This window comes from Pteronotus mesoamericanus, unplaced genomic scaffold (genome assembly GCF_021234165.1).
Source record: "Pteronotus mesoamericanus isolate MK-2021 breed Mesoamerican mustached bat unplaced genomic scaffold, CSHL_Meso_final contig_182, whole genome shotgun sequence".
Classification (NCBI taxonomy): Eukaryota; Metazoa; Chordata; class Mammalia; order Chiroptera; family Mormoopidae; genus Pteronotus; species Pteronotus mesoamericanus.
Window position 1 is genome coordinate 35,316,625 of NW_026555078.1, and position 12,139 is coordinate 35,328,763.

Sequence of the window (12,139 nt, forward strand, 5' to 3'; positions counted from 1 at the left end):
ATTGTTAAAGCCGTGTTAGACTCTCATGTGAATCACAGCATAAAGGTTTATGGAAATCCTTTTGGATTTTTAGGAATTTTAGGAATCCCACATGGCACACAGCAAGCATCAAGTGAGATCAAAGGACATTGATAGCAGTGGCTGGCTTGTCTGTTTACTCATTTTTCTCACATTCCCCTCAGTTAACATTGGAGACTACATTCAGGCCGTGCTGGACCGAAATCTGGCCGAGAACATCTCCCGGGTCCTCTATCCCAATGATAATGTGAGTGATCAAGCTTACTTTCTCAAGGGAAACAGAAGCAGCTTATTTTAGAAGCACCTGTTCAGTAGCTCTATAAAACACAGCCTTAATATTGATTTTGTTTCTTCATTGCACAATAATCTCCATATCACTTCCTGCATTGTCTAGATTTCTTCTCCCCCCACGTGAGGAAACCAAATTTGTGCAAGTCATGAAATCAGAATTGGTATTTTGCTCTTGATTAGTGACCCATGACTAACGGGGAAGTTCTGTACATGTATTTCAAAACATACCTGGACATAAGAGATGAGTTGAAGCACTACTTGCTTTCCAAACAGAAATTTCATCTGCACTCAGAGTCCCTGGAGGTTTCCTGCCTGGCCTCTTCCCCTCGAGAAGGAGGCTCTTTCTGCCCTCTGACCCCAGGTGAGGTGGGGTCATGGACTTTGGAGCTGACCCAGGAGCAAATACTTGTTTCTTATGCCACTTACTCATCTCTTTATACTTCTTATAGGTGATTATTTCTATACACAAAGAATAGCTTAGCTTAAAAAAGCACTTGGAACTGGATCTCAGATGGCTGCTAAGGATTTTTATATGGTTTAAATATACTTAGCTCTAACTTCTACATAAGTAAAATCATTTTCTTGAAGCTCTACTGATTTTTTTAAAAATCTCAGAAACAATCAGATTAGTACTCTGCTCTACAAAGATGGCACAAAACAAAGATTTGGGGACCAGGACATAAATGATCCTTCAGGCCAGATGTTCACTTGTGTTAAACCACAGTCTCTAAGGAGGATTAAGTTTGCTGCAGCATTTTCAAGAACTTAATGGTATACGTCTTTTTCCTTTGGGAGGAACATTGTGACCTCAATACATTTCAGAGAAATCTCTGACCCAAAAGCAAAAGGTTGTTCTATTTCATGGTCAATTAAAGTAAGAATCCTTCCAAGTCTGGGGCCGTATTGCCTAGCCAAACTCAGCCTGCAGGGTTGTTTCACTTGAACGGGCTTGAGCTTCATCCTTCTGTCTTCGGTAAGGACCAAACCTAACTTTACTTGGAAATAATCATCTACAGCAATTGACAGCATATACTAACTTAGCATGAGGTGCAAAGTTGACTGAATTCATTGAGTAAAAGGTAGCTTTCAAGGTTATACTTGTTTTTAATTACAAGTTAATAAATCATTTTTGTATTGTAATTACAAGAGTAAACTCATTCCTTCTCCCCAACTTGGCCATCTAGACCAAACAAGATTTTTCCAAGAATTTGTCCTCCCTCTGTAATGAGTTAGATATTTCTTTTTCTTGCTTGAAGCTCTTTAAATGCTTCTGATCACGTATAAGAGAAGTACAGAATTTTAGATGTGCTCTCTGAGTTCTTCAGGAATACAGCCATGAGTTCTCTGAGGTACCGCCGTGATCTTGCCTTGGCAGTGAGGTCCCAGACGTGCGGGACGCTTGGCCCTGCCGCTTCTGCCTCACCCGGCTGCCTTCCCAGGCTTCCTACGCCTGCAGGGGGTGCTCTGGCCCTCCGTGCTCTTCTCACAAACACCTGCTCACCTTTCAGGGCTCAGGTGAGAAAGGACCTGCGTATCCAGGTTCCCAAAGTACTGCGTATATGCTAAAGTATTACATTAATTTCTTTAAAATTACCACCTTTTATATAAAGCCTTGTTTACACATCTCTCTCCTCACTAGTGTGAACTTCTTGAGGTCAGAGATTATGTTGAATCATTTTATTTCTAGGATATTAAAAATTCCCAACTCAGTAAGTGTTTAATTTTGGACAGATTTATAGTGCTTTTTTTTTTTTTAAGAATAATGATTTCATTATAATTTTTACCATGATACATGCCATTAGGGGAAAAAAATGGAAGCAATATAAAAGTATGAAAAAGAAAGTAAAAAACAAAAATGTCCAGATTCCACCTATAAAATCTCATTGGTGATATCAATCCAGTTTCCTATTAATGACTTAATTTTTCATTTGGTTTTTAAACTTTTACCGAAGTTATACATACACATAGTTTAAAGAGAAAAAGAGTTCTGTGAGGCTTAATGCAAAAACATAGTCTCCCATTTCCCACTTCCCAAAAGCAACTCTATCCCCTTGCTTTAACTGACTTTCTGGATTCTTACCTCCATATTTCTAATAGCAGGCTGTTGTTTCTTCTTGGCCGGCCCTTTTCCACAACTGTTTGCCGACCCCCCACTGCAGAAGATGAGAATAGATCTCCCTCCCTCACGCACACTTCCACCCTCACTGCACAAACACGTATTTCCTACCCCCCTTCTCTCAGCCTAATGACAGAATTTTCACTAGCTCCTTAATCGGTGTGTACGTTATTATGACCATGTCAGTGCTTCAGGATGCTGATCTGTGCATATGTGTGTCTTCATATAATAATTATTTTTCCTTTCTTTTCAAAGTTTTTGTTTTTCCAGGAGTTAATAATTGTTTTGTTGGCTTTGGTCCTGAGCGTTTTTCCCAAATTTATCCTTCACTCTATCTCAGCTGTAGAAATCTCAGCTATCTCAGCTATAGATCTCTCACTATATTCAAACACACTGTTAACAAGGTGTTTTTGAAAAGCTTCTTCTGGATCTCTTCCCGTCAGCTGCTCCCTTGTCATCTCGGGGTCTTCTCTCCCTCTTATTCTGAGGACCCCGGTGCTCATTGAATTTCTGGGATCACTTGTTTTCATGTCTTTCTTTTTGTTTGTTTTGTTTACTACCTTGCTTTGGTAGTACACATGTTCCAAGGGTGTACTGGGAAAGGATATATGTAAGGTCAATTTTTTTGAGCCTTTGCGTATCAGAAAATATCTTATTCTATCCTCACATTGACAGTTTGCCTGGATGTAGAACACTCAGATTTTTTTATTGATGTTATCTTCCAGTTTTCGGTGTTGCTAAGAAGTACAATGCAATTATTCTTTTTTAAAAAAAATTTTTTTTTAACTTTTAAGTTACAGTTGACACGATTCTGTTTTCTTGGTCTTTTTTTTGAATCCTGCTTTTTCCCTTTGAAAGCTTCTAGCCTCTCTCTCTTTCCCCAGCCAGCCCCAACCTCCTACCTTCTCTCAACCTCTCCTTTCCTTTCCTCAACCAACTACTTCCAAGTGTACTAAATGTGGGGATGGGTGTGGTTTGGTGTGAGTCTCTTTTCACCCGTCAGGCCTGGGTATTCTTTTAGTCTGAGAACACAGCACTACAGAACTAGTCCTTTAGTTTTCTTACCTTTATTCTTCTATTTATTATTTCTTTGTCTTCTTGCTCAGTTTTCTGAGTGATCACAACTCTCTCCCCAAGTCTTTCTACTGGGTTTTTCTTTTGGGCTATCATATTTTAATTTCCAAGTAATCTTTTCTCCTCTAGATACTTTCTTAAAGTATCTTAATCTTATTTCTTGAATAACTATCTTTTCTAGTCTGTCTGAGGATACTGATAGTATTCTTATCATATTCTTTTTTCCTAATCTCTGGGTCCTCTAAATTGGCTTTTGTTTGTTTATTATTTTAACCTCTATGGTTCTTTTACAAAGTTTTCTTGGATGTCTAGTGATTCTTAGCTGCCCACTGAAGTTTAAGGGAGGGGTACTCACAAGCCTTGGGGTAGCTCTGTACACTTGGGTAGGGTTTCTGTCTTCGGGCTTCCCTCCACTGTGACCTGGTGGGGCCATTTGCTGGGGAGCGCCTCATGTCAGTGCCCTTAGGTCTCCCTTTGGCCGGCCAAATTCCCCAGAGAAGACTTGCAGCTTCTTTCCTGGGAGAATAAATATTAACTGCCTGTGTTCTGAAATCTGGCTGTGAGACAAAGACTGAGAGTATCAACATTCAGTACATAAACTTTTACTTAACCCCCTTCTTCCCATTTTCATTGTCGGTGGTACCCCCCCCCCCCGCCCCGCTTTCATCTGTACCCTCTGCTCTCCCATCCAGAGACCCTGTTTGACCATCTCTGCAGAAACACCAACAGCCTCTGCTTCAGTTGGAAGGGAAATTGCCCAGCTGAGGGCACTGGAATGAGGTCCGAGGCTATTGCTTGCTGGGCAGGCTCTCAAGCAACCTCTACCCCACCTTCACCCCTCCTTCCTAAGGCCACCCAGTGCTGTCATTTCCTTAGCCTTTGGGGGCTTTGATGTGTAAATTGAGTTGCTTTTTGGTTCTTTTCCAATACTAAGGATGCAGCTTTCCTGGTTTTCCTGGCTCTGTTATCACTCTTCTGTTTTTTCAGCTTCTGAAAAGTTGTTGCTGTTGTCTTCTCCCCATTCCCTTCATTCTTTATCAGTATGCCTTTTTAATTTCCTCTCAACTGTGATTTAAGTGGAGTTTCAGGACAGAGCAAAGGCTAACGCCTGGCGTCCCACCTGCCGCCTTCCATCCGATGTCCAATGGGCTTTTGCCTTAAAGTTCTCTGGGTAGAGACACCAAGTTCTGGCCACACCTAACAGTATGAGCCACTCACTCAGTCTCTCTGGCTTGAAGTTTTTTGAAGGGAAGGAGCTAAGATTGAAGCAGGAGTACTTTGTGGTGGCTGCTACCTTGCAAGATGTCATCCGACGTTTCAAAGCCTCCAAGTTTGGCTCTACGGATAGTGCTACAACCGCATTTGATGCTTTTCCAGATCAGGCAAGTATTCAGTCTGTGATCGCAGGTAGGGCCAGTGAGGGGACAAGGACTTCCTACCGGATTTACTCCTCTGTTTCAATGGTAAAAGAGTTGAGTAGGTCCAGCATGCTGACGCATTCCGTGGCAGGTGGGCATTTGGTTTGGTCTTTGCCCGCATGTATGAGGTCAAGGAAGCCAGACCTGGGCCATCAGTCACCCTCACGTCAGTGTCTTTTCCTCCACACAGGTTGCTATCCAGTTGAACGATACTCACCCTGCACTTGCCATTCCTGAGCTGATGAGGATTTTTGTGGATATTGAAAAATTGCCCTGGTCCAAGGTCTGGATAGTTTGGCTTCTTTTTCCTTCAGTTAACCAGAATATCTGTGTTTGGGAGATTTTGCCAAAAGCTTCTTTTGTGGTTGTTGAAAAATAAGTTACTGTTGCTAACGTTAACAGTTAGAGGTAAACTTGCTCCCGGTGCTGACGTTTCTCTGTCCTTATTGCTTTACAGTGAGTAAGACTAAGAAATACACAAATACATCTCTAATGAGAGTGACCTTTTCTTTTTCCTAAAATGATTCTAAATTAAGCTCTCTAACCTCAGAATACAGCAAATTGAAAATATCCCATTGCTTTGGAAGTCAATATTTTAAACATACTTTGTACCGTTTCACAATATTCCTTAAGTTTTTAATCCTCAAATTTTGTTTATTTAATAAAAGATAGAATAGTAGAGAAGATTTATTAGCATGCTGTCTTATCAGTCAGTTTTTATAGCGAGCTGCCCTTTTTTTTACCCCTAAAACATATTTCCCACTCTCTGGACTATTCAGGGACCTAATGGAATCAAGTGTATCTTAACTGTATACAGGCAGATAGAATTTGTCCTCTTGCAAATGAGTTGTCCCACTATGAACAGACGGGAACCGAGGAAATGTCAGCCCCGTGGGATGGGGTGTGCAGAGCACAGCAGCTCAGCCCCTCCTCTCCCTCAGGCGTGGGACATCACCCAGAAGACCTTCGCGTACACCAACCACACAGTGCTCCCAGAGGCCCTGGAGCGCTGGCCTGTGCACCTGGTGGAGAAGCTGCTTCCTCGGCACTTGGAAATCATTTATGAGATAAATCAGAAGCATTTAGATGTAAGTCATTTGGAGGGTTTCAGGAGAGTGAGGTCTTGAGATGTGAGGTGGCAACCATGTTATCTCTTACCAAACTTGAGACCTAAACATCTTTTAGTCATTGACACATCAAAGGTATCCAAGTGTGGGTGGGACTCTGTTAGAGACATCTTTTTGAAAAGACTGAAACAGAGGAATAGCATCTCCCTAAGGCCAACCAGCCCGTCTCTGTGGGAGTGAAGTTTGTATCCGCTCCATCAGAGAGTTTGCTTGGGAAGTGAACAGCATTATCTCAATGTTGCTTTACACCTGAGTGACCAGTGCGGCCTTTGTCTTCCTTTGCCTAGAAAATTGCGGCCTTGTTCCCTAATGACATTGACCGCCTGAGAAGGATGTCTCTGATAGAAGAGGAAGGAGGCAAGAGGATCAACATGGCCCATCTCTGCATTGTGGGCTCCCATGCTGTGAATGGCGTGGCTAAAATCCATTCAGACATCGTGAAGACCCAAGTGTGAGCTTCCATTCCGATGGGAGTGGGTCTGTCATCGGTCTGTTCATGAAACAGTGCTAGTAAATTCAGGGTGCGCTTTGGAGATGGGGAAAGACCCCATCGATGTGTATTTTTTTTTTCCTATATGAAGTCCCCTTCTCTTAAAGAGGAAGAAAAAAATGCCTTTCTGTCTAAATAATCCCAATTCTAGGTTTAGGAGCCAAAAAAAAAAAAAAGTTTCTGCTGAAAAGCCTGGCTTATATGCCAGTGCCGGGAAATCATTTGCAGGTGATTAGATTTGGGATTTTTCTTGTAACTATTTTGAATTGCAAATAGATTTCTATGTAGAATGACAGCCATTCCCTCCCTCCACCTCTATTTAATCTTTCTAAGCCTCCACTTGGCTTCTTGAATGTAACTGTGAACTTCATCCTACATGCAGGAACCTGCTGTTTCAGCCAAATTCAGTGATGTTTCTTCTCTCTCCAGATTCAAGGACTTCAGTGAGCTAGAACCAGATAAGTTTCAGAATAAAACCAATGGGATCACTCCAAGGCGCTGGCTCTTACTCTGCAACCCGGGACTTGCAGAGTTAATAGCAGAGGTAACCGGGAAGTGCTGAGAGGGCGGGAGGTCTGGCAGGAATGCCAGAGGCATGAGTGCACCTATAATTCGCAAAACCAACCTGTAGCAGGGCTGGTTTCATCAGTGTGTGGCGCGTGCAGTCCCACAAGGCTCGAGGCTTAATTTAATTCTCTGCTGCAATCATCTAGAAATTCTTAATTTTTGAACGGGGGCCTCCACAAATTATGTACCTGGCCCTGGCTAACAGTATTCATACGGCACACAGACGATAACCCTGTTTAGCAAAGAGGATAACAAACGTCATGTAAATAACTAGTGGTACCTGGGTTCTTTGTCACCCTCTTAGGTAGATTTTCTGTTTTTAACACTTACTACCACTGAAACTACATTTAAGATACCAGCAAAGTGGTCCTCCCACACAGCACTAGCCTATTCTGTGGGCGAAGCCGTTCTCTATACTGTGTGGTAGGTGAGCTGTCCTGGCGTGAGTGACTGTGAACACTCACCACAGTGACACACTGCTCATTTGGGCTTGATTGTCATTCGTCATTAAAGTCACATCTTCCTTTAAACTGAAAGAAAATTGGGGAAGACTACGTGAAAGACTTGAGCCAGCTGAGGAAGCTGCACAACTTCCTGGGTGATGACGTCTTTCTCCGGGAAATTTCCAACGTGAAGCAGGTGAGGCTTCTGGTGTGGGTTCTTTCCCCGGCACTTGCATAGAGGGTTTATACTGCAGTTTTTAACAAGAGACCATGGGAGGCTTCTCAGTCAAAAGGACTCCAGCACTGTGCACTGTCTTAACAGGAGAACAAGCTGAAGTTTTCTCAATTCCTGGAGAAGGAGTACAAGGTGAAGATCAACCCTTCCTCCATGTTTGACGTGCAGGTGAAGCGGATCCACGAGTACAAGCGGCAGCTCTTGAACTGCCTGCACGTGATCACGATGTACAACCGTGAGTCAGCCCTGCGGCCCCCAGACCCGCTGGAGGTGGAAGCAGCCCTGGGCGCCGCTCTCGCCACCCTGGCCACCATCCATCCTGTGTTCCACCCACTTCTCTGTCTCTTTCAGGCATTAAGAAAGACCCTAAGAAGTTATTTGTGCCCAGAACAGTTATAATTGGCGGCAAAGTAAGTAAGTCGATTCTGTTCCCTGGGGGCGTGGGGGCTCTAATCTCTTGCCATTTCTCCGATTCCGTGTGGCTGCATCCTGTCAGCATGTTTGACGGTCTTCCCCCAGGCTGCCCCAGGATATCACATGGCCAAACTGATCATAAAGCTGATCACTTCCGTGGCAGATGTGGTGAACAACGACCCCTTGGTCGGGAACAAGCTGAAAGTCATCTTCCTGGAGAACTACAGAGTGTCTCTTGCTGAAAAAGGTAGGGCCCTCTTTGCAAACCATGGGAGGCCAGGGCAAACTCTAGGGAAGGGTTACAAGATACGGAAAAGTGGAGCAGCTAGCTCAGGGAGCCAGTAACTTGGGATAGAAGGTGACACTCTTGGGCAGAATAAGAGCCTAATCTAAGAGCTTTTAAGGTGACCCAAATGACAATGAGATTGCTGTCCCCATATACTATGGTGACAGTATATATTTCACAATATCACAGTATACACAGTCAGAGCTGGGGGCTGGGGGAGGTGGCCCTCAGGTTTTGGTAAAGTGTAGACTGCTCTACAAAAGAAAGGACAGGTCTTCAGTCCCCAGCCCGAGTTTTGCAATAGACCACCACTTCCCCAGCCCGAGTTTTGCAATAGACCACCACTTCCCCAGCCCCCCAGATAATCCTCTGGTCACTTCATTTGTTCGGGTGGCGACAGGGAATGAGGACAGACATCAGGCTGCCAGAGCACGGGGCTCAGATGTGCCTCAGATGGGCACTCGGAGGTCAGGCATTGAGTTCCCGCATGGGGAGAGCCAGACTGGCAAGAAGCCAGCACCCCTTTCTCTTCCACTGGGAACTTTGCTTATTTGCATCACATGCCCACAAAGCACCATCCACATTCAAATGCCAACTGCGTATTCACCCATTTCCCAAATTAAGAGGGATCTTTCTCTTTCTGAGGTGTTTGTAGGTCCTCTGATGATACTGTTTAAGAACTGTCTGCATGAAGGAAAGAGAGCCAGGTCCCTACAGATGCAAATGAAGACATATCTAATCCACAAATAAGCTCTCAAAATGAAGTAAAGAATTAGTCTGGACCTTTGTAATCAAAAGGAAGGGGGCGGAGGGACTGCAGGCAGCACTAATTAGTGTGTAAATCGGACTGAAAGGTCAGAGGCTTGGGAGCAGAAGGAGGGCGTGGAGACAAGGAGGGCGTGCAGGTAATTCAGTTCCTTCAGACTGTAAAAGAGGGGTCAGGAGAGACTGAATTTTACGCATCAAGAAAAAGCAGTTTCAATATATTGTTTAAAGTTATAAAGGAGAAGAAATAAAAATAAAACCAGAACAAAAATTGGAAGGGCGAAATGTGTCAACTTTTATAGCAGAGAGTCGGTAGATGCTCTTTGAAGTTAAGACCAAGAAAGAGCAATACAAGCATATAGTTATTTAGCACCGTGGCCACAGTCACCAAGACAGCACATCAGATGTGGACAAAAGTGGTTGCCTGAGTCAAGGGGAAGAGTGAGACCTGTCTTTCACCATTTGAATGTTTATCTTGATGACATGTATTACTTTAGTGATCAAAACAAGCCAACCAAATTATTGGATACAATACAAGCTGATCTAGAGAGACAGAATCACTAATTTAACATGCCTGCCTTGCTTGCAGTCATTCCAGCCACAGATCTGTCGGAGCAAATTTCCACTGCAGGCACTGAAGCCTCAGGGACAGGCAATATGAAGTTCATGCTGAACGGGGCCCTGACCATCGGGACCATGGATGGGGCCAACGTGGAGATGGCAGAGGAAGCCGGGGAAGAGAACCTGTTCATCTTTGGCATGAGAGTGGATGATGTGGCTGCTTTGGACAAGAAAGGGTGAGAGAGCAGCTCTCCCAGGAGGGTACCTGCCCACCCAGGTGTCCCACAGAGGCCGAGTCACATGAAATGTGGCAGTGGACACCTCACAAAAATCAGAGGAACGTCCTAGCCACAGATTAGTCTTTGGAAACCCAGCAAGTGAAAGTAAAAGGAGCTTGGGCCCAGGTGCATGACGTTGTTGGTCTTTTTATCAGCTGTTGCTAAGCTGGTCTGATGAGCTAGTCACTTGTCTGCATCCTGTGATTTTCACTTTGACCAAAAGATGAGCCAGTTTTTAGTGAAGTTTTTGCCTATAATTTAAACCATCGAGTGTTCCTTTAAGATTGCAAAGAGATTGACTAAAATGTGGGAGAGAATAGGTAAGGATGTGCAGAAGCACCCAGGAACACACTTTCCCTTAATATCTAGATAGGTTTATTAAGCTGGATTCCAACAAGAAATAAAGAGTGCTGCCTGAAGTAACTACAGAGTTCACAAAATTTGGAGGATGTCAGGTATTGCTCCTGACACTGGGAAGTACATTTTAACTCAGTAGCAACTAACTTGGGGATCTGTGTGTCCATAAGCAACTGGTTCACTTAACACGATGTTTTTTTAGAACCATAGAGTCTGCTTCAAAATGAATTCTATTGTATTTTACCAAATTAGATACTGCTCTGTGACTAGAATATTTTATCTACTGTCAGTGTTTTCATTTACAAAGAACTAATCAAATTTAAGTGAGAGAAGTGTCAAGATCTAGTCAAATACTATTGATACCGATCCTGAACTTTGTAATGACTTCTATAAATACTAGTGTTTCTGAGTGCATTTTTCAGTTAATATGTTGTCAAGTGTGTTGATAATCACAAACACAAACAGAACCTTCTCATCGCACCCCCACCCCACAGGTACAACGCAAAAGAATATTACGAGGCTCTTCCGGAGCTGAAGCTGGCCATTGATCAAATTGACAATGGCTTCTATTCTCCCAAGCAGCCTGACCTCTTCAAGGACTTAATCAACATGCTGTTTTATCATGACAGGTGAGCTCCCCCAAGAAGATGATGTTATTTGGGCCATGAAAAGGGAACAAGAGCATCTTAAACCAGCTACAACCCAACCATGTAGATTAGCATAGATGTGTGATCTGATAAACTAATTCAGGATTGAAAGGAAAAATTAAATCTTCTCCGTTGGCAATGCTAGGAAGCTATAAGAATAAGACTCACAAATCTGGTATTATTTTCTCCCTGAACTGGTATACACAGCTTTCAGATGCAGCCATAGATGACATTCTTACATGTGGGAAGAACCATAGAAAGGTGGAGGGCTGTTTAAAATTCTTGTGAACAGAAATACGAGTTTGGTAAACCAGCCATGCCTGACGTTAAGCCAAGGAGAATTTTAAATGGAATCTTAACACATAATCTGTTGTTGAAGCTTTTTATCATTTTGATTTTTTTTCCAATCGCAAAAAAAACAGGTTTAAAGTGTTTGCAGACTATGAAGCGTATGTCAAATGTCAAGAAAAAGTCAGCCAGCTTTACATGGTAAGTACATTGCTGAGATTTAAAAAGTAAACCAGTTTACTATGCTTAATTAAAAATTTTGTTTCTTTTTATTAAATCTAAATAGCAGGGCCTTACTGACCAATCAAAAAAGGGAAGTGAGACAACCATCTAGGTTCAGATCAAAACTTGACTTTTCCCAAGTTCGGGCAGAAGTTGGGTCTTGATATTTCAGTAGCAGTTGTAGATGTTTTAATATCCAAGTAAAAAATTACAAATAATTGGATATTTGTTGAACACCTACCATGTAGCAGGCATGTTCTAGAAACTAAAGGTATAAAGCCAGATTAAATACCCATTTACCCACTCATTTATGCAACAGAGAAGCATTGGGGTCTTCATGGCAGGCACTGTGCTGGGCACTGAGACCCCAGGATGGACGCAGTCAAGGCCCCGCCCTCCCCTCAGGAGCCTCTTTAGTGCCTATCAAAATCGCCAGGGTAGCTTTTTAAAGGACAGATGTCAGTCTCCCTTGGAGAGCTTCTGACCCAGTAGTGGGTGCGATCATCATCAGTACCTGAAAAACCAGCTTAAATGATTCTAAT

General features: G+C 43.1%; 1 protein-coding gene across 1 annotated transcript in view; it reads left to right on the forward strand.

Moving 5' to 3' along the window:
* The window catches only part of PYGL (glycogen phosphorylase L), a 35,599-nt gene that overhangs the window by 20,764 nt on the left and 2,696 nt on the right, over positions 1–12,139 (forward strand). The window contains exons 7-19 of the mRNA XM_054567578.1: positions 183–265; positions 4,738–4,881; positions 5,108–5,200; positions 5,859–6,005; positions 6,332–6,495; positions 6,964–7,078; positions 7,639–7,740; positions 7,867–8,014; positions 8,131–8,189; positions 8,299–8,440; positions 9,834–10,041; positions 10,935–11,069; positions 11,510–11,576. Of these exons, the coding sequence (XP_054423553.1) occupies positions 183–265; positions 4,738–4,881; positions 5,108–5,200; positions 5,859–6,005; positions 6,332–6,495; positions 6,964–7,078; positions 7,639–7,740; positions 7,867–8,014; positions 8,131–8,189; positions 8,299–8,440; positions 9,834–10,041; positions 10,935–11,069; positions 11,510–11,576 (1,607 nt within the window). The remainder of the gene's footprint in view (positions 1–182; positions 266–4,737; positions 4,882–5,107; positions 5,201–5,858; positions 6,006–6,331; positions 6,496–6,963; positions 7,079–7,638; positions 7,741–7,866; positions 8,015–8,130; positions 8,190–8,298; positions 8,441–9,833; positions 10,042–10,934; positions 11,070–11,509; positions 11,577–12,139) is intronic.